The 20,599-nt window shown below is 45.0% G+C and overlaps 1 protein-coding gene across 1 annotated transcript in view; it reads left to right on the top strand.

Annotated features, from left to right (window-relative positions):
- Positions 1-20,599, top strand: part of CACNA2D4 (calcium voltage-gated channel auxiliary subunit alpha2delta 4) — a 108,240-nt gene that overhangs the window by 10,446 nt on the left and 77,195 nt on the right. Inside the window, exons 3-13 of the mRNA XM_072328084.1 lie at positions 114-230; positions 1,700-1,759; positions 3,313-3,475; positions 5,696-5,827; positions 6,668-6,728; positions 7,270-7,420; positions 8,618-8,692; positions 9,463-9,552; positions 16,100-16,213; positions 17,026-17,104; positions 19,086-19,219. Coding sequence (XP_072184185.1) covers positions 114-230; positions 1,700-1,759; positions 3,313-3,475; positions 5,696-5,827; positions 6,668-6,728; positions 7,270-7,420; positions 8,618-8,692; positions 9,463-9,552; positions 16,100-16,213; positions 17,026-17,104; positions 19,086-19,219 — 1,176 coding nt within the window. The remainder of the gene's footprint in view (positions 1-113; positions 231-1,699; positions 1,760-3,312; positions 3,476-5,695; positions 5,828-6,667; positions 6,729-7,269; positions 7,421-8,617; positions 8,693-9,462; positions 9,553-16,099; positions 16,214-17,025; positions 17,105-19,085; positions 19,220-20,599) is intronic.

The following is a 20,599-nucleotide window of genomic DNA, read 5'->3' as shown; positions in this document are numbered from 1 at the left end:
TGGTTCTTTCAACACATATTTTGTCACCAGCAACAATGTCCAGCTAGCAGCAATAGTTTCACCTTCCTTAAGGGCCTCTCGCTCAGCAGGGTTTTCTGCTTTCCCTTGGACAGAAGTACAAAGACGTGGAGCCGACCCTGAAGATCAAAGAGGTGGATGGCCTGGAGCTTGTGAAGAAGTTCTCAGAGCAGATGGAAAGCATGCTCCGCAGGAAGGTGGAAGCTGTTGAGGTATGACCATGGGCCCTATGGGAAGGAAGTCCCCTCCCAATAACTCCAAAGCAGTCAGTGCTGGCCTCCCTCTGCCTGCACCAGGGGTGCGTGGGCACAGGGGTTGTGCGAGGACTTCCTTGCCAAGCTGAGCAGCTGGCTTCTCTGAGCTTAAAGTAGACAGTGGTGGGAGGACGTGGGCGTTCAGACAGGGGAATGCTGGCTGCTTTGTCAGCCCAGGGTAAGAAATAAGACAAAAACAAAGTCTAGGAATAAATATGAGGGAATTAACACTTTTCTCCTTAAAGGTGTTCAATTCTATAACTGTTAAAAGAAGGGAAAAAGCCTCTGATACATGAAAATAAAGTTCATCCTTGCATGATGCCCTCTGGCCACTGAAGACTATAGTAGTTTGTTTCAGCTGCATGTAGCTCAGGGGAAATTCTTACATTGCCTGAGCAGGAGCTTCAAGGGAAACACTTGGATTCTCAGTGTACAATGGGAAATGTGGAGTAGGTGGCAAATGGGCTTCAGATGTTGCTGTGTTGTGGATGAGGAGAGCAGCTAATCATTACGGCCCCTCTCACATCTAAGGATCTATCATATTCCTTTATATTACCCACTATAGAAAGCATATTTCTGTAGTCGCAGAGCCTTGACTGTTTAAGATGTCTAATGTGGAAAAGTCATACAGAAACACATCATTTGAATCTTGAACTGAAATGTGGGCATATTTAGGGCTTTGCACATCCAGGGCTTTGGCCCATAATGTTAAATTCACAGCCAGACCTTTCCAGTGTTTGGATTGCCTTATCCTTTGTGAAGGAGCACGAAGTATCTTTGCTGAAAGTGTCACTAATTGTGCAACTCTGAAAACATGCGCATTCTTATCTGGATTCCTTCCCAGCCTGCATGTGAAGTGAGAATTAGTGCCCTGAAGCATCATATTGGAGAATACTAGTGATTATATTGGCACCATAAATGGTCAGATCTCATAAACAGACATAGCATCACCGAGTCCTTTACAAAACCAAGTTACGGTCTTTTTTTCTCAGCAACAATAGCAGACTGAGACTCCTTTTCTTTTGACAAGTTATTGACATCAGACTGGGTCCAAAATGCCTTTCCCATGGTTTTTTGGACGGGTTCATGGAAAATGAAATATATCTGTTCTTCATCTAAATGAATATGTTTCTATTTGTGTGTATATGTCCTACAATGACTGAGACTCCTTGGGAGGCTTTTAGGCACTCCAGAGTAAGAAGGTGTAAATGCACTCAGAAATAAAAGCTGTGACTATACCTTCCAAGTCATAAAGCTGCAGCATGGGATGACAGCATAGAAAAGGAAGGGGAGTGTTTGTAGCCTTGTATCTATGCTGTAGTGAAGGAGATGGTCGTGTCTTCTTGTTATATGAGTGACTGTTGGTGGTGGAAAATCTTCTGGGCACTTCCCACAGCATCTCGTCTTTCTTTATCTATTTTCATTAGAGGTTGGTGGAAGCAGCAGAGGATGCAGATCTGAACCACGAGTACAACTCCTCACTGGAGGTAAGTTGGTCCCTGTCAGTGACAAAATATGGTGCATATCCTCATAAGGACCAGGCAACAGGCTGACCTAGCAGCACCCTCCCACCTCTAACACCTCGTGCAGAGCACCTGACCTCCTATCCAGGAACCAAGTTAGGATTATCCTTGTCTTCAGAACACTCAGCTCATCTAGAAACTAACACGACTCCTTGGGCAGATCCCAAGCCTAAGTAACACCTAAGGGATTAGTCACTTTGACACAGGGATGACAGGGATTTGGGAAGACATTGGGTGGCATGATGTTGCAATGGAGGTTTTACCTTTATTGCACACCAGCATTGTCATTCTGTGACACATTAATGCAAATTAGCTGATGCTTCCCAGTTTACATGCCTGGGAAATTAGCTAAAAATTGGCGTATGAGCAACAGGGACAGTCCTGTTGCAAAGGTCATAATGTTACTAATATCCATAGCAAACTATTGATCCCAATGAGCAGAGTTTCTCACTAGCTGCCATCATCTTTTCTCTAGTTTGCAAACACACACTTGTCAAGACCTCCTGTTGGATAAAAGTTTGGTGCTGTCCATGCAACTTGGACAATTGGCTTTCCCTTAATAACTGTTTGTAACTAGACTATAGGATTATTGCTGGTGAAAGGAATTGGAGCGCAAACTGATTAATGAAGTCCATTATCCACACTGTAAGCACTGAGTGCATAGCTGAAGTGCAGGCTACTGTTGATGCTAGGAAAGGCAGGGACTGAAAATGCTTCACGAAAACAACCCAAATATCTCTTTTACCCTCTTGTTTAAAAATCACATTGTAGTCATACTTCTTGCATCAGCTGCATTCACAGTATCAAGGCACATGGCCCTTTATTCACACACACATATCACACCTCCAAGTACTGATAGTACTTGAACATAATAAGCCTTTAAAGGGCCTCTTCCCTCAGATAAAGTGAACAAAACGGCTGCTATCCAACAGGGAAGACTATCCTGGAAACATTAACATGTCCATAGCCGCTAAATCCCCAGGGGGGCTTAACAGGGGAGATTTGTGTTGTCTTTGAGCACCTTCTGCTCTGTTCTTTGCTCTTGATGAGCTTCTGCTGCCTGGAGTGACAGTGAGAGGATAATCCAATCTCAGTGTACATCAGGAGTTAACTCCAGAGACAGGGCAACTAAGGTCAGCACAGGCATGCTCTAGCAAACCTGTGAGCCACATCCAGTCAGACACTATACCTCACCAGACAGCAGCATAAATGCTGCTGATTGACCATGGGAATCTATCGCTGCATCCCTTTGCTCTTAGAAGGCTCTTTGGCATTTGGCTTGACTATGCTTACAACCTGCCAAAAAGAAACTGGGCAGAAACTATAATTTGGGCAGCCTGACACTTTTCATTGGCAGTGGCTGTCATTTGGTACTCATCTTGATGCTAATTGAAGCCCAAATTCTCCAGATTTCCCTACTTTTTTTATGTGTGAAAGAACACCCTTTATTTTTTTTCAGGTAGTACTGATCACTGTACTCTCGTTGTCTTTCTCTTTTTCATTGTCTTCATGAACAGTTTGATTACTACAATTCCCTCCTGATTAATGAGAAGGATGAAAATGACAATTATGTGGAACTTGGAGATGAATTCATTCTGGAGCCAAACGAGCATTTCAATAACCTGCTGGTAAACACAACATACAGTGATATCCAGCTCCCTACCAATGTCTACAACAAAGGTAATGGATGACCGGCCTTTACTTTCTCACTCCTAGTAGGGTGGTGTGAAATCTAAATGGGAGCAATAATACCTGAAGAGAGGATGAGGAAAGGAAAAGAGAAAGAAAAATTGAGAAAGAAAGAAAACAAAAACGGATCTGGAAAGGTATTTTCTCAAGATGCAGTTATGCCTGTGTTGCAGTCTATCACTGTGACAAGGCTCAGGTGCAATCTGCTCTTGGAAGCCCTCTAAGTGATAGACAGTCCTCCATTTTAGGCAGGCAGCGTAGTCTGTTAGATTCATCTCTATAACCAGAGATGCTATGAAATGAAATGTGATTGGCAATTGCTATTCTGTACAAAGGGTCCGATCTATCAAGATGTTTAGGTGTCAAGAATCTCACTGATTTCAGCTGAGAAAATAGATCCCAAGTATCTTTAGGTTATGAGAGCCTAACACCATGCAGACACTCTTAATTCCCAGTGAGCTCACTCACTGGGGAATGGTGACAATTCACAGCTATTACTGGGGCATGACTGTTCTGGGTTATTTGCATTTCTCAATGAGCCTTTAGTAGCTGCAGGAGCCCAGGAAGACCCCGAGGCTCATACAGCCTCATTTGAGCCCAGCCTGTCCTTCCTCCCTTGCACACTGATGCCATTCCACCTATGCACCAAGAAACAGCCTGTCCTTAAGACAATGCACACACCGCAGAAGCTGCTGGCTAAAACCCAGTTGTGACTGTCCTAAGTTTACTGCTGAGTTTGGTCAACACACAAAGATGTGTTGAACTGGCTCCTTGCCTGGCACCCAGTTCATTCTTCCTGTTGAATACATTTGGGAAACAAACAAAAAATCCATTATTTCTTTCATAGACGGAGCTCATTTACAAGCCTCAGGACCAGATGGGGCTGGCACTGTTGACTGAGCTCACAACTGGTACATTATTTAGAGGGACAATAGAGGGAGTTTCATTTCTCGCCAGATTTTAAATTGATTTCATCTGGTCTGAGACCCCCAGACACAAAAACTTGCACACAATCGAGCCACCAGCAGGGCTGGCTGCAGCTGAGCGTAAGGTAGGCAGCTGGCTGCAGTGGCACATGGAAAGGTGGCCAAATGGCTGCTGTCAGAGACAGCAGAGCTGCTGTACCCAGCTATCTGATTTCTTGTCTGTACAACTGGACGCAAACCATCCAGCTGCTCTTGCTGCAGCTGGAGAACAAGCAGGATATGGAGGAGGACATGGTGGAGGCTGTTTCCGTACCCGGGGCTCCTCTTGGGAGCAGGCCTGGCAGCACTTGCTCCCTCTCTCATATATGGCAGTGGGCTCAGCACAGCTCTTTTGGCTCCTTTCCTGCATGAGCTACTTTGATCCCATCGCTGGGGAGCCAGTTAAATTTTGCTACTTTGATCAAAACTGAAATGACTAAACAGGAAGTGGTAGGTCAAATTCCTGTCCTATTTGACATTAATACTGTTAATCCTGTTGTGACCACTTGCCTACAATTCCCTTCTTCTATTGCTGCTGCTCTGTTTGGTCCCCTGAGGCAATGACTCAACACAGACACTGCATGTACACTGCTTCCTACGACTTCTCACAAATCTGCAACTTTATATTGGTTCTGATGAGACTGAGGGCAAGGGAGGACAGCTCAAGCTTTCTGAAGGAGAGGGAAAGAGAGGAATAAAAATGCAAGGAAAAAGTGGAGAGACAGAAACAGCATGTAAAACCTAGGGCTCCTCTGTCTAGGGTAATTGCATCATGGGGAGTAGCATAAATTGAAACACTGCAGAAAGGCTGTTCCACTTAGTGGTGCATCCAGCAATTGCTTACAACAGCTCAGACCTGTCTGTGCTCACTTGCTTATCATCCCTAGTCTCTCAGAGACTTCTGACTGAGTGGAAGAGAAATAGGGATAATGGTGTATGGTCCAGCTGGGACCACCTCCAGCCACCAGGGTTGACCTGTCCTCCGTAGCTGACTTACACCATTCATTCTGCTCCCTCCACTGCTTCTACTGGAGAGCTGTTGGTTAGAGGACAGGAGTCATTGTGAGGGACTGTGATGAAGGGACATAACTTTGGGCAGATCAGGAAGAAACACCTTTGGAGAAGGCTGTACTCCCCCAGGGTCATCTTCATTCCCATCCCAATCTGCATCCTGAAGGAGGATGAGGCAGGAGAGTCTCCCCCTATACAACCTTTTTTGCTCATGTTCTATTCTTTTTCACTGCAGATCCTGACATCCTGAATGGTGTTTACATGTCAGAAGCCTTGAACCCTGTCTTTGTGGAAAACTTTGAAAGGGATCCTACACTGACCTGGCAGTACTTTGGCAGCTCCACAGGGTTCTTCAGGCTCTACCCAGGTAAGAGCACAGCAGCCATCAGCCCAAGTCTTTCAGTGCAGAGCAGGATGAAGTGGAGCTGTGTGCAAGCCCAGGGTGGGGATAGCATGTCCTCATAAAGGACAAGGTGTGGTGAACCAAAAGTCTTACTGCTACCTTAGGCTGAACGAATAGCATCCATAGAGGGCAGAAAGCCTTTTTTCTTTCCAGGATTGCCCCCCAGGTATGCCACATTTGAAGCCCCAGAGAAGCCTGTTTGTAGGACTGTGCCTTGGACAGGCTGCTTTTTAGTTGCAGTCACAGTGCCACAGCCCCTTTCCATCCCCAAGGCCACACATGCCCAAAACAGCTGCTCAGCCCGACTTACCTGCTTACTGACTGTGAGCACTGTGTAAGGTCATAGCACTAGAGGGAGGGCCCACGCGTGCTTGGAGGAGGCTGGGAGACCCTCCACAGCTGCAGTGTGGCCTGGTGACCTCTCTGTCAGATGGCTGTATGCCCTTGCTTTATGACCTGCCTGCCAAGTGCTACAGAATGGAACAGAGGGCTGGCTGAGCAGAGCCTCCAGCAGGGAATGTAGGACACACCACTCTCTCTGCAGCTGCTGCCTTATGCTCTTGATGAGAAAAAAGATGTGGAGAACTACATCAGAATGTTTAAAGTAAGTGACACTGCTCCTCAAATTTTACCAGACTACATAGAGACACCAGTCAACACCTAACAATATTCATTAACAAAATCTTAATAGCTTTCTGGGAACTGCTGAAGACCACACAGCTCTGCTTATGCTTTGGAGACACTGGCAGGGAGTCCATGCCTATTTGTGTTTATGCTCATTGCTCCCTTTGCTGCTCCCCTCAGGAATAAAGTGGCTACCGGATGAGAATGGGGTCATCTCCTTCGACTGCAGGAATCGTGGCTGGTAAGCATTGCAGAGAAAGCTGGTTCCTCCCTCTCCCTCTTTTCAAGGTGACACCTGGGGAGCTACTGATCAGCAGTCACTGTGCCATGCTGTTCATGCAAGAGAAGGGTACATAAATAGAGGCCAGCTTTCCACAGGGGATCTGACATGTGCCACATGGAAAGTACTGCATGTGCATCCTTCCTCTGTCCCATCCTTCTTAATACTGAAGCTAGAGGAACAGGGATGTTTACTCAGATATGCAGGCATCCACTCAGTTTGTCCAGCTCATCTGAATGGTACAGTAGCAGTTGACACTCTTGGCTGAAACCTGGACATATGTCTGCAGCTGTTCCAATTCTTATCCATGTGGGAAGAGGCTGGGGCCAGTGGGAGAGGCAGGTGTGTAGGAAGAGCCCTGCTGGTGAACAGCTGGACCCTGTGGGATAGCCATACTCACAGTACATGTTATGCTGTGCCTCACATCACTCAGATGCGTATGCCCAGAAATCCACCACTCCAGACTCTCAGCATGGTTTCTTGCGTTCCTCTTTTTATCAAGGTACATCCAAGCAGCCACCTCTCCCAAGGACATAGTCATCATTGTGGATGTCAGCGGAAGCATGAAGGGCCTGCGAATGACCATTGCCAAACACACCATTGTCACCATTCTAGATACTCTTGGGGAAAATGACTTTGTCAATATCATTGCAGTAAGTATGTCTTTGGTCGGGATGCTACTCTCTCCTTTTTCAAGACCCTGGCCATGATGAGAATGATCTGATTACCCAGAGAGAACCAGCACCAATAAACACAAGAGGAAAATTTTTCCATGATTCACAGCAAGACTGGGGGATTCTGAGCCAGATTAAAGGCAAATAGCCGCTCACCTCCTAATTCTGAAGGCTATTTCAAGCACTACCTCTTTCACCAGGCTTTCCATATAAGTTTGCTGAGGCATGATCACCAAGATATAAAATCTGCTTTTTCATGGCAGCTTTCCCATTGTGTAATATGGTTAGAAACTCCAGTGGTGACTGCTCTGTCTTTGGATGGATGGATGGATGGATGGGTGGATGGATGGATGGATGGATGGATGGATGGATGGATGGATGCATGGATGGATGCATGGATAGATGGATGAATGGAGGGATGAATGGCGTTGGCACATAAAAGGAAGGAAATTGTTAAGAAGATGTAAATATAGTCTATTCTTAAAAATAAATATATATATATTTTTAAATCACAGAAAGGTCAGGTGATGCTACACCTACACTAAGAGCCTTCTGGCTCAGATATGTTACAGCCTGATACTAAGCTCCTATTGATAAGCTGAGCATTGGTAACCATCAGTAAGCACCACCTTAGCCTATGACAAATACGCTCATCTGAACCTTGGAGGAAAAGGTTCCTAATGGCATCTCCTTCCTCACATACATATCAGGCTGGAAGCAGACACTGCACTAGTAATTGTAACTCAGTGGATGTGGGCTAACTTGACATGTTACTATTTAGCTGTGTGCCAGAGACATTGATTGTTGGGCTACAAAACCACTGACAAGGTTCATCTGATGACTGGAGCTCAAAGTCTACAGAAGTCAAAAAAATATGAGTAAATATTATAATAAGCAATTGTAAGAGGGGGCATGGGCTTGTAGAGTATGGAGATCTCTAGAATGCCTGGGTGGGGAAAAAATTATTGTGTGTGCTGACATGCCCAAATGTAATACAGCAAACCCTATAATTAAATTATTTAAACATACATGAGTTTTATCAAAATTATATTTTTCCTTGATCACTACAAACAAATTCTAAAGGGAAAAATATATAAAATGTGTTAACGACTAAAAATGCTTTTCAGCCTTCACCCAGGATATTTCACCAACTTCCTCCTCATTTTGTCTTTGCAGTACAATGATTATGTTCATTTTATTGAACCCTGTTTTAAGGGTATCCTGGTCCAAGCAGACAGAGACAACAGAGAGGTGAGTACCAGGCTTCCACTAATGCTACCCAGGCAAGACATATCACTTAACGTGATAAGTGCATGGGGTTAAGATGCTGCAACACAAAACTGTAGGAAAAAGAAACAGTTATCTCCTAGAAGCATTTCATAAGCCAGCACCAGCTCAGTGGTGTGTACTGATTCTGGTTCATCATTGCATAAAGGCACTATGACAGTGGGTTAATTTGTTGCTAAATGATAGCAACCAGGTAGTGCATCCCTTCACATCTTCATCAATTTTCTCTCCAAATTTCTCTCCCAGCGTAGCTCTGGGTTGCAGAGCACGACCCCAGAGGGTGACATCTCCTGCAGCATTTCCCAGCAGACCTTCATGTCTTTTGGACCTTGTCCATTTTGTGGAGAGCACACTCTGAGGGTTTTGTCTCAACCAGATCAAAGCCAGTTTGAACACTTGTTTTCTTCTTCCCTTATTGTGTTGCTCTCTCATACACAGGATTGGTTTTGTTGTTGTTGTTGTTTTTCCTGAAAGAGTGGATAGAGGAAAGTCTAGTTTCTAATTGTTTGGTTTCCCTTGTGTGATGTTTCACAGTCCACTGGGAATTCACAGTCCATGAGCTGTGCTCTGTAATGTGATGGCACTGCTAACAGCACAGCCACTTCTCCACCTCTATCCATGGCAGTGTGACACTACCCTGCCCACCAGGATGGGCTTTTCAGGTCTCCTTTTCTTCCCAATTCCAAGAGCAAGCCCGCTTGCAGCTCACCACTGCTTTTCTGGGTTCTTGACAGCATTTCAAGCAGCTGGTGGAAGAACTGCAAGCAAAAGGAGTGGGAACGGTGAACAAGGCCTTGACGGAGTCCTTCAAAATCCTGAGGGAGGTGAGAAGCTCTCTGCTGATGCTCACACAGGGCATGTGCATCCCTGCTCTCCCCTTTGTATCTGATGTAGCACAGTCATCATGATGCTGTGGGGGAGTTGATACAAACTACTCTCACGGGTCTTGAATTTGTGACAAGAGTGACCAGGTGTAGGTTTGCGTGTGATGCTACTGAACCTGCCTAGGATGGCAGTTGAGTGCCCAGGGGAGTAGTGCTCATGGATATGAAGACTCCACAGATGAAGGGACATCTCCTCACTTGGCCCCACTGAATCAGCCTCTCCTCCTCCTCATTGCTGTGTTGCACTGGCTCATCATAGGCCAGGAGAATTTTGGCTGTGATAAGACTCATAAATAATACATTGCCTTATGTGAACATTTGCAAGTTCTGCTTGGAGGTAAATGTGTGACTGAATTCTATTCCTTAAGAAATATTAACCAAAAAAAAAAAAAAGGCCAAAGGCTGCTGGATACCCCCACCTCCTCACTGCTCTTTCTGTAGTGGGTTAGGTGGAAAGACGTCCTCCATGCCCTTGGTGCTGGCATAATATACATAGCATGATGCCTGTGGTCCAAATGAGGGTGCTGATATTAAAGGCTGTAACAGAGATCTTGGCATCCTGGGAAAGGTTCTCCACTCTTACTCATTTTGCAGACTATAAATTTAAGCTCATTGGCTACATAGTGACCGTGTTCCTAATTTATGCTGGTGCAAGTATGATCAGAGCTGAATCCACCAGTGGTGGTGGCTGAGCTGACTTGGCAGTGGTACCTAAAGCATGGTGAACTTAATGGCAACCTAAGAAGAGTAGTTTAGCATCATCACTGATGTAGTTTGACATATTTTGGGGAAGATAATTGCTTAGATGATCATGGAAACAGTAATGATACAAACCTAGAACAATTACATGCTCTAGATGTCTGCTAGATTTATCTAAATGTATCCTTGCATTTTATGGCAAAATAGATTTTATCTTCATAACAAAAGACCCAGAGCATATGTAGGCTTAAGCAGCATAAATAAGAATACTTAAACCATTGTTCCCCCAGAATAAAACTGGTTTCTTAAAGTCTAACATGTCACCAGTTATGTACAGTGACAACAGATTAAAGAAGCTTAATGCAGTTCAGCTGCAGGCTCTCTTAACCAGCACAATTCTGCAGGGCTCAATGGAGAAGAATGGAGCACAGCCCTGAAGATAGCCTCCTTGTCCCAGCTGACATAACAGGTAGCTCTGCCAGGCACATGCACCAAAACCAGTCTGGTCCCACAAGAGAGGAGTCTGCACACCTCCTCCCTGACTAGCATGTCTCACTCATTGGACTAGGCAATCCCCAAGCCTGCAGAAGGATGTCCCCTGCTGGCATGCATGTGGTTTAAGGACTTTGAAATCTCTTAAAGCTTTACTTGATCCCAGTCACTCATAGGGGCAGAAAAGGGTCTGCATCACCATCACCTCACCGTGGTGCTCCTGCCATAGTCATGCAGATAGGCATGCAACAGAGGGGCTGGAGTGCAGCCTGGGTGCAAGCAGCCACCTTCCTCCATCAGATAAGATTCACATTCTCAGCCTGTAATCATAACTGTTCCTCGCAGATTGTCTGTCCTGTTATTGTTCACAGGGGCATACGCAAGAGAATGAAAGATGCTACATCACCCTGATGAAACAGGCTTTGCTGATTACAATAGACAACCAGTAATAATATCTATAATGAAAGTGACTGCAAAATTTCCCTGGTAATTTTCCTCAGTCCAATTGCTTTTAGAATTAATAGCCCGGCAGAGACGTATTCAGTGAGCTACGAGTGGCAGAAGGGGGTGAAAGAGCTCACCGTCCTTGTTTCCCTCCATGATGCCCTGGGGGAAGCAGGGCGTATTTTAATCTCAAACGCAATCCGCACAGCAGCTCCAGGAGCACAGTAAGCCAGAGCTTCCCCTGCCTCTGCCACGCTCCATAAGCCACTTACACTCTCTGTTTCAATTTAGCCACGCGCCACGTAGTTTCACTGAAATATGCATCTCAGGGGAACGATGGTGCTAAGCACGCATTCAGAAAGCATGTTCCAATTCTCAAGTGTCAAGCGCAGTCTTCTGAGTTCCTTTTTGGCTTATCAAGTTTGAGTCTATCTCACTGCCGCCTTCTTTCTTCCCACACACTGGGCACGTCTCCTTCGCTCTTTTCCATTGGGTGTGTAGCTCTTTGGCCACTCTGCCCTCCCTGGAGCAGAGTGCTCCCAGTAGTACCCAGCGCTGCAGCCGAGAGCTATCGAGCACTAAGCGGAGCAGAATAATTACTTCCCTTGTTTTACACTCCACAGCCCTCTTAAAGCAACGAAAGACAACAGTTACTTTTCTTCAGACGCTGTCACATTGTTAATTCACAGGCAGCTGATCTGTCTCTGCAGTATTCCTCTCTGGCCAATGTTCAGCATCCTCTTCTGCACTGGAGCCTCCAATTATTCTTCCCAGTGTAAATAAATTGTAAATACATTTTATATTTGTATAGTCATGCCATATATATGTATGTACATATATACCTATGCAAATATGCTCCCCCAAATCCTAGGGGCGTCATACATACGTTCATATATTCATTATATGTCAACCTCTTAGGAAAAGGCAGTGCAAAATCTGGGGCTCTTTTGGGTCCTCCTTTCTCAGGGCCCTCTAAGTAGGCATCTTGAAAGCTGATCCCATGGATGAAAAGAAACCCTGGGTTCTGCTCTCTGAGGCCACCATGGAACAAACTCTGCTCCTAACACCAAGCTGTTTTAATGGCGTCCTGACTCACTGCTGCACTCAGAAGTGACAGAAATTGTGAGATGAATTACAACTAGCCCAGTCCCAAATGGCCATAGGAAAACAAACAAACAAACAAAACTGGCAACAAATTGCCCTTTGATGAAATACGACTAAGAACTAGTGTCATGGAGAGGGTAAACCTGTCTGATGTAAGAAATCGAAAGAGCTTGTGGCCTCTTACATCCCACCTAGGTGGGACTTTACCTCAGCATACTCATGGTGGGAGAGTCACTATTTTTTTCTAGCACTGGTGTAGATGCTTAAGGACAACTTACCCATATAGTTTATTCCCCACATAGAATGTACTTTCTGCCAGAACCTTATTGCCCTTTGGGATCTCAGCAAAGTCTCAGTCTGCTCTCAGCCCACAGGTCCAGCAGCACCTCCTGCAATTCTTACCCTTTCTGCTCAGCACAGATTATTTGAATGCTTTCAGCTTGCCTTTTCTTTAAACCAACCACTCTGTGACCATTCCTGTAATCCTCTCTATTCTTTCTTACCCCTTCAGACTGTACCCAGCCACTACGATACTGTTCTTTTGATGATAAAGCATATGAGGCTATAAAGCATCTCTGATTATTTCTCTGCTGTCTTTGTTGTGTCTTTTTTTGTTTTGTTTTGTTTGACCATCTGCCAGCATACTCTTTGTACTCCCTTTCTTCTCACCAGAAAGTTTATAAATCTTTTCTTGATTCAAACTCACATCTTTCTGGACTTGGATTCTGCAGTATATTTTCCAGGATATGCAAAGCTTAAAATCTCCTGTTAGCCAGCCTCTGTCATTCTGCTTAAAGCCATCTCTTGTTTCTCCTTCAGTGACTTTCTGTTTCTTCCCTAGTGCTAACTTTCTGCCTAGGGGGGACTTGTCAATTAGTTTGAATGCCTCGTAATTCTGTAGGCATGTCTACGTGAATGGGGCAGGCAGAGGTGGAGGGGGACCACTCAGCCATCTGGCCAGATGGGTGTATCATTATTCGGTGGATGTGTATGCCACTGAGCTTTGCTGATGTTCCCATTGCTTCGCCATTGTTTTGACCAGGCTGAAACTGCAACGTAAACAGCAACGAACAAATAATTGAGCACAGGACACCATGACCCTGAATAGATTAGATCGTGCCTGTTACTCCTGGCAACGTGACCAAACTTATACAGGAGAACACATGGCTCCAAGCCTCATTTACAGACCGAATCTCTAGCCCACACCCCTTCAGACATCTGGTCTCTGGGCATCTTGCTCCCCATCTCACCTTATTTCACACTGTTAAGTCTTCAGTCAGAACAGGGAATTATGCTCAGAACTTCGTGTGAGCGTTTCCAGATCATTTCTACATCTGCAGCCAGCCACGAACATCAGGGATTACCTCTTGTTCATTTGTTTTCTAAATCTGTTCTTTTAATCTCTCTTTCTGTGACATTGATGATCTCATTTTCCCTGTTGAAAATATCATCTACTCCAGTAATTAGGAGATTGCTGTTTCTGATACAGCATCGAATTTCCCAGCATCTCAGTATTGTGAAGTCTAGAGAAGCTATAGAGGAGATGTCTGAAGTAGTTTGTTGAAATGGCGGTCAATCCTAGTAAAGCATTAATTTAATAGTTGCCTGAACAAAACACTTTGCAGACTGCAAGTCTGAATAAGCTGCTTTTGTAATTACAAGGCTTGCATATCTGTGATTTAGACCTTATTCTGACATCTCCTGCACCACCTTAACCCTGCACCTCTGAGATGGAAACTTACATTTGCCATTCTCTCTGGAAACCATTGGCATCTGCCCTAGGAATCGCTCACCTGAGATTCCTTCTCATCTTCCTCATCTGGTGGTTGATAGCACAATCCCACGTGGCTGTCAGCTGCTTTTCCTCTTCCCTCCTTTGTACCTAAGGGCATCCTATTCTTGCTCCTGTTCAGCAGTCCCAGGCTCTGCCTTGGGTCCCCTTGCTGAGCAGGAGACACTCCTGCTGTGACACTCCTGGCAGGCTCTATCTATCCTGCATCTGGTACTCAGGGCTTTTCTGTGGCACAAGGTATAGAAACTTTATGGACCATTGGAAACATCAGAACTTGGGGATTCTACAGAGAAATATATGTGTATGACCATATTACCTCGCTGCTTAGGATGAGAGGGAATGGTCTCAAGTTGCACCAGGGAAGATTCAGGTTGGATGTTAGGAAACATTTCTTCTCAGTAGCGGTGATGCACTGGCACAGGCTGCCCAGGGAGGTTGTGGTATCACCATCACTGGAGGTGTTGCAGAGCTGTGTGGATGTGGCACAGAGGAGCATGGTCAGTGGGCATGGTGGGGGTCAGCTGATGGTTGGACTGGATGGTCTTATAGGTCTTTTCCAGCCCTGAGGATTCTGTGGTTCTCTTTTATAATCATCTGTCCAGATTCTGGTCAGTGATACAACATGATTATTAAGCAACAGAGAGCAATGGGATCATCATACACGTGGTTCTAATAGTGGGCACTCAAAAGGTGTTGAATTCATGGCCACTGAAGTAGAGTAATATTTATTTCAGTGATATTGAGTGGTGTTGTAGAAGACAGGACCACTAACATAAATGTGAGGAGACATTATGGTGATACTAACACCAACTCTGGTATTTTATATAGATGAATAACCATAGAGGTAATGGTAGGAGCAGTGAAATGACTGAGGAAATCTTGACTGTGATTAGATTTCTGGATACTGATGGTCACGATGCCAATGTGCAGTAGTAGCACAGTGCCATTCATACTGGTAAAGATGCTTGCCTTTTGTCCTAACCACCTTGCCAAGCCAGAAGACACTTATGAATTGAAACCTGAAACACCTCACGAGTCCCAGTTCACACCCTGCACTCCATTCTGTCCAGTGTTTGCTTTTATTTTATGCAATTAGTCTTTCCACTTCGAGCCTTTATTCCTAATTTATAATATATGTCTATTCTGTCCAGCTTAAAATTGCTGCTTTTTGATATAACCTCAGCCACCCTTCAATTAGCCTTCCATGCTTTCTCCATCTCATGCTATTGCCTCATTCATTTTCTGTACAGAGCTGTCTTATCTTCCTCTTTCCGTACTTTTCACTCTGCATACCAGCTTCTGCAGCTTTCTATGCTGATTAGACCTTTCCTTGGTCAGAGCACAGAAAAAGAGCACCGACATTTGTACCAGAGTCCTAGCTACCTCTGTATGCCTTAAATATCACTTAAGCACAGATACTGGCCCTCTCTCATTACAGCATGTGGTCTCGCTATCTGATGCATTTGTGCTCCAGTGCTGATGGCAGTAGCCTTGTTTTTTCATGTGTTCCTGTTTCTCGTTGCTCTGCTCAATAGATTGATGGATTTGCCCTGAAATAATGAGTCTGATCGCCCCTTCCTCTCACATTTTCTGCCATAAAAAGTGACAGTTATTGCTGTCAAATCAGAATGGCAGTGTTTATGGTCAGTCTATAGCCATTTAGCATAAATGAATGTGACTGCACAAGCAGTGAATTGCACCCTTCCTCTACATTGCTTTTCTTCTTATTTTACTTCTGTAAAGCTTCCAGCAACCTCATTAGCTAGTAAGTGCTGTAGAAATATATAGATATATGCAACATCAAAACAACGTCCTTTTGCAAGGAGAGCTTTCTGAGCTCAGGGTGAGATTTGCAAGAAGAAGAAGACAGGATCCGGCCCTTGGTGAATAAAGACACTGCAGCAACATGGAAAGGGTCAGTGCTGCAATAACTAATGCTCTTCACTCTGCTTGCAGTTCAGAGACGCTGGCCAAGGAGGCTTGTGTAACCAAGCCATCATGCTGATCACAGACGGAGCAGTGGAGGATTACGAAGCTGTGTTTGAAAAGTACAACTGGCCAGATCGGAAGGTTTGTCTGGGAAGTGACAGATAGGGCAAAGAAAGGTACTATCCAGCCACAGTGGGAAGAAGATGATCCAAGGTGCTGGGCAGAGCTAAGCAACCAAACACCTGCATGCATCCCTCTGCTAACACCAAGCAGCCAGGCAGGGCTCTTTATAATTGGCCCCATCTGGGAAAGCTTTGTCTGTTACCAATCCATATGGTGGGCAGTGGAATGGCCCAGACAGCCTCTCTCAGTACCTCCCAGCCCTGCTTGCTTTGAAAGCAAAACAGACCAAGCTCATCCTAAACCCTCCAGATTTATTTGTTTACCTCATCCGAGCTAACAGCAATGCACAAAGGAAGAGAAGCAGCCTACCAGAGCACAGGGCTGTTCAAGCTGTTTATTTCAGGATTCACTCCTTTGTTGTTAGTCAAACACGAGAAATGGTAAAGCTTTCTTTAAACACTCCACATGACCGGCTGTTCCCCTGGGTAAAGGATTCCTGTGAGCTATAAACCTCTCTGCACGTGGTTGCTGAGTGCCTAGCAGAGCTGCTATCTTAAAATCAAACAGAATTTGCAGTTCTGCCTTGTGATGCAGATGATCCTGGGTGATACTTGGCTTTCTGAGCTTATTGTAATTGGAAATGAAGTTCCAGCCCAGAAAATGTGAAACAAATGGAGCGAGAGGCTCCTGTTTCTGCATGAAGGCAGAGCTCTTGTCCGACAGCACAAGCAAGCACTCACTGCTTCATGGCAGGGTGTCAAACCTTGACCGCTTGGCTTTGGTAGTGTGTGATGGCTTCTTTTAGGCTACCTTTTCTTTCTTGTTTCCAGGTCCGGGTTTTCACTTACCTCATTGGACGGGAGGTCACTTTTGCCCCCAACGTGAAATGGATCGCTTGCAACAACAAAGGTACTGTATGCTAATAATAGCTGTCCAACTCCAAACAGTCACCTCACATGTGGACCGTGACTGCAGGTTCATGGACTCCCCCATTAGTTCCCCACTACAGCTGGGGCCCAGGAACCATTGGGTGGTAGATGACCTAAGGAAAGAGCAGGCTCTTCTAGTCTGCATGGAGTATGCCCGTGTCCAGCTAATGCGAGTCCTTGGTGCTGAACCACCATGTTTTCCTGTCTTGGTGCCAAGGGACACTGTGACCGAGATTCATGCCAGCTGTAGTCCACCTAAGTCCCTGTGCTTATTGTGTTCCAGCTGCTGGCTTTTGACAAGCTGTCTAAACCTCTGTCAGGAAGCCTGACATCTTTTGACTCAGATGTAAAGCGAACATATTTTTTAAGGATTTTACAGCATTTTTCACAATGCCTGCAGGTTAACCCTATATGCCAGCCAAATTCTTTGTGTGCCACTGATTTCACTGAGGTACCAGGACAGCTTGCTAATTCTGCCCCAAAACCAATGTTCTCTATAGCCAGCATGAAATGGCATGAATGGGAAAGTCATCCATACCCATTTGAGGCCAGTTTAAAAGTCCAGTTAGACCAATCAGACATGGAAAAAGAAAGGGAAAAAAAGTCTTGTCTGTTTGGTCTTGACTTGGCTCTAGTACATCTGCTGATGGCCAGCAACCTGCAGTGCTTGCTATATCTGTACACTTTTTCAACAGAGAAAGGAAAAAGAGACTGAGACTGGGGCCTGACCACTTGGGGCTATTGGATCTCTTTCTGTCTGAACAGTGTCCTCAACAGACTGTGTGAAAGACACGGGTGTATTTGCTATTGAAAGTAACTGACGTACAAGAGTTGCTGGTCTGTAGAATGTACACACACTGAGGATGTCCAAGGTCCAAATGTTTACATGTTAGCACTCTGAAACACAAGTAACATTCTTACTTTTTATTAGATTAAAAACAAAAAGGATTTCAGATTGCATATTCAACCATAAGATTAGTGACAAGAAATTCACAGTACTGTTGGTTCACTACAGAATGTGAGAATGGATTATCCTTGAGAACAAATATATACTCTTCACACTTCAATTCTCACTTAGCAAACTTGATCTCCAAGGAAGGCTCACTGATCTTGGCTCTTCCATTTCAACATATTATACAGCTCTTTAATCCTTGTTTTCAAGCACACAAAATGTTTCCACGTCACAAAGCTTATCAACTCATGAGACATTTCACATGGCATTGATTTCCTAGTGATAACAATTTTCCATATACTTCACATACTCTGCTACACCAAATGTAACCAATGAGATCCACATTTAGCATTTCTAACCAGTTAAGCAGGTAGCATTTGACAATCTTTTGATAACTAGAAGACATTCTTTCCTTGTCCTCTTTATTGTATGTTAGACTGCTATGGGTCCGTCTGTGCAGAGAAAGCTCTGGAAATAGGTAACTTATACTTTTTGTTTCTGCTTCCAGTGGGTGGATAGAAAAGGTCCCCATCCTTGGATGCAAAGCTAGGCAGAGCAAAGAGTAGAGCACTGTGGATGAGAAGCTGAGAGTTTGGGCTTTACATAGAATGGGACAGGGGAAGTGAGTAGCTTGGTGGAATACCTTCTTTGCGTTTGTTTGGCATTCAGGATCACAGGCAGCCTGATTTGTGAATGTTTTTGCTTAAGACCTAAAACAGCCTTTTACATCTGCTTGTTGTGACTGCTGTTATATCAAGGCTCTGGTCTTGAGTACTGGTCCAGTGCTTTGAGAAGAGTAGAGCCAGTGCTTTGAAGCTCCATGGAAACTTGTATACATAGAAAAGCATGGCTACAAGGCTTGTCAAGGCACATTTTGTAAAGAGCGGATAAAACTGCCTGGGTAGATGCACTTTTTTGACAAACCGTTTTCTAACTTCACATGAACACTCATTTGTAAACGTGAGGGATGTGTCAGAAGAGGGACTCATGCCTCTGTTTCTCCATGAAGGCTACTATACCCAGATCTCCACGCTGGCAGACGTCCAGGAAAATGTGATGGAGTACCTGCATGTTCTCAGCCGTCCTATGGTCATCAACCATGACCACGACATTATATGGACTGAAGCCTACATGGACAGTGCGGTAAGGAATGACACCTCAAGTCTTTAGTCAGCAAGCAGTAGGGCCTAGGAGCCAATCTGGCAAAGGTGTTAAACCTTCAGATAGTATGCTAGGCATATAACTTGTCCCAGTTCCCATCTAAACATCTTATGTGTATCAGAACCCAAGTGAAGTCCTGAAATTTATGTAAACCAGGAGCTGGTTGGCAGACAGAAGTTACAGGTGTCTGGCTGTGCTGAGACAGGCAATATTTCTTTTCTGCTTGCTCCTGGAGCTGAGATGTATATATAGACTCAGGTCTGTATCTGCAGTGACCCAGGAGCCCAGGACTAATCACACAGGCACAGCATGACTTAAGAAGTGCTCCTGTGAAAGAAGGCTACCTTCTAAAGGATTACTCACAGGAAAGACTATTTACAGCTCAAGATGTGGGTCACAGAGATTTACTTCCTCTAGCCCAGTACCTAAGCACATACTACTGTTAGTCACACATAGATACAGATCTCAGTTTGGGAGGCAAGCAGGTAGGGTCACCCACTGTACTGACCCTGTGCTCAGCCTGTGGGTAATGGGCACATCTCACTTCCTGGGGGGAAACAAAGGACCAGGAAGCTGGGGCTTCCAACACCCCTTCCTTGCCTCAGAGGAAGACTTCAGAAACTGGCACCACAGGCAGGTGCCATCATGATGTTATGTCGCCTGTGCACCTTTGAAATCCAAAGGACAGAAGGGAAAAACAAAGTTGATTATCACTGAAGATATTTTCCCCTGCACTACTTCCAATAGAAGATCTTCCTCAGTCTTCATCTCCACTTCTGTCTGCATTGCAGAAGGGGAAAGTTACATTTTATTTTGTGCTTTCCACGCTTCTAGAGAGATGTGGGTTTGTTGTTTTTTTTCATATACTGGCATCTTCACCATAAAGAGATTTCTGCATAATTGTGACAACTAGAGCTGACCAGAGGAAAAATTCTCTAGAAACAGTAAGAATGTTCCCATATACAATTTCCTGGGCAGAATTCTGCTGTGGAACTTCATTTACTAGCCCAAGCACAATCAGCAGCATCTTTAGGATGTCTGCCACAGCCCTGAAAGGAACTGGGGAGAACCCACAGTTTCTGGGATATGTTTGTTGCACTTCTCTTGCTGCATCTCTTTCCTCTCCTCTTGCCCTGGCTTGCAGTTCTTTTCCTCTGCTCCAAACTCTCCCATCTTTGACTCATTCCTCCATCTGTGTATTCATTCACCTGTTCATCCGTGTCTCCCACTAGCTGCCACAGTCTGAGGAGGTAACTGCTGCCCTGTGTTTTGTGAGCGTGCCGTGCCGTTGCCCTGTGCTGATCGGTGTGAGCACTCACAGCCACAGCTGGCCTCTACATCTGGGGGTGGGGGGTCAGCAGC

Source organism: Excalfactoria chinensis, chromosome 1, assembly GCF_039878825.1.
Source record: "Excalfactoria chinensis isolate bCotChi1 chromosome 1, bCotChi1.hap2, whole genome shotgun sequence".
Lineage (NCBI taxonomy): Eukaryota > Metazoa > Chordata > Aves > Galliformes > Phasianidae > Excalfactoria > Excalfactoria chinensis.
This window is presented reverse-complemented; position numbering and strand designations above follow the sequence as displayed.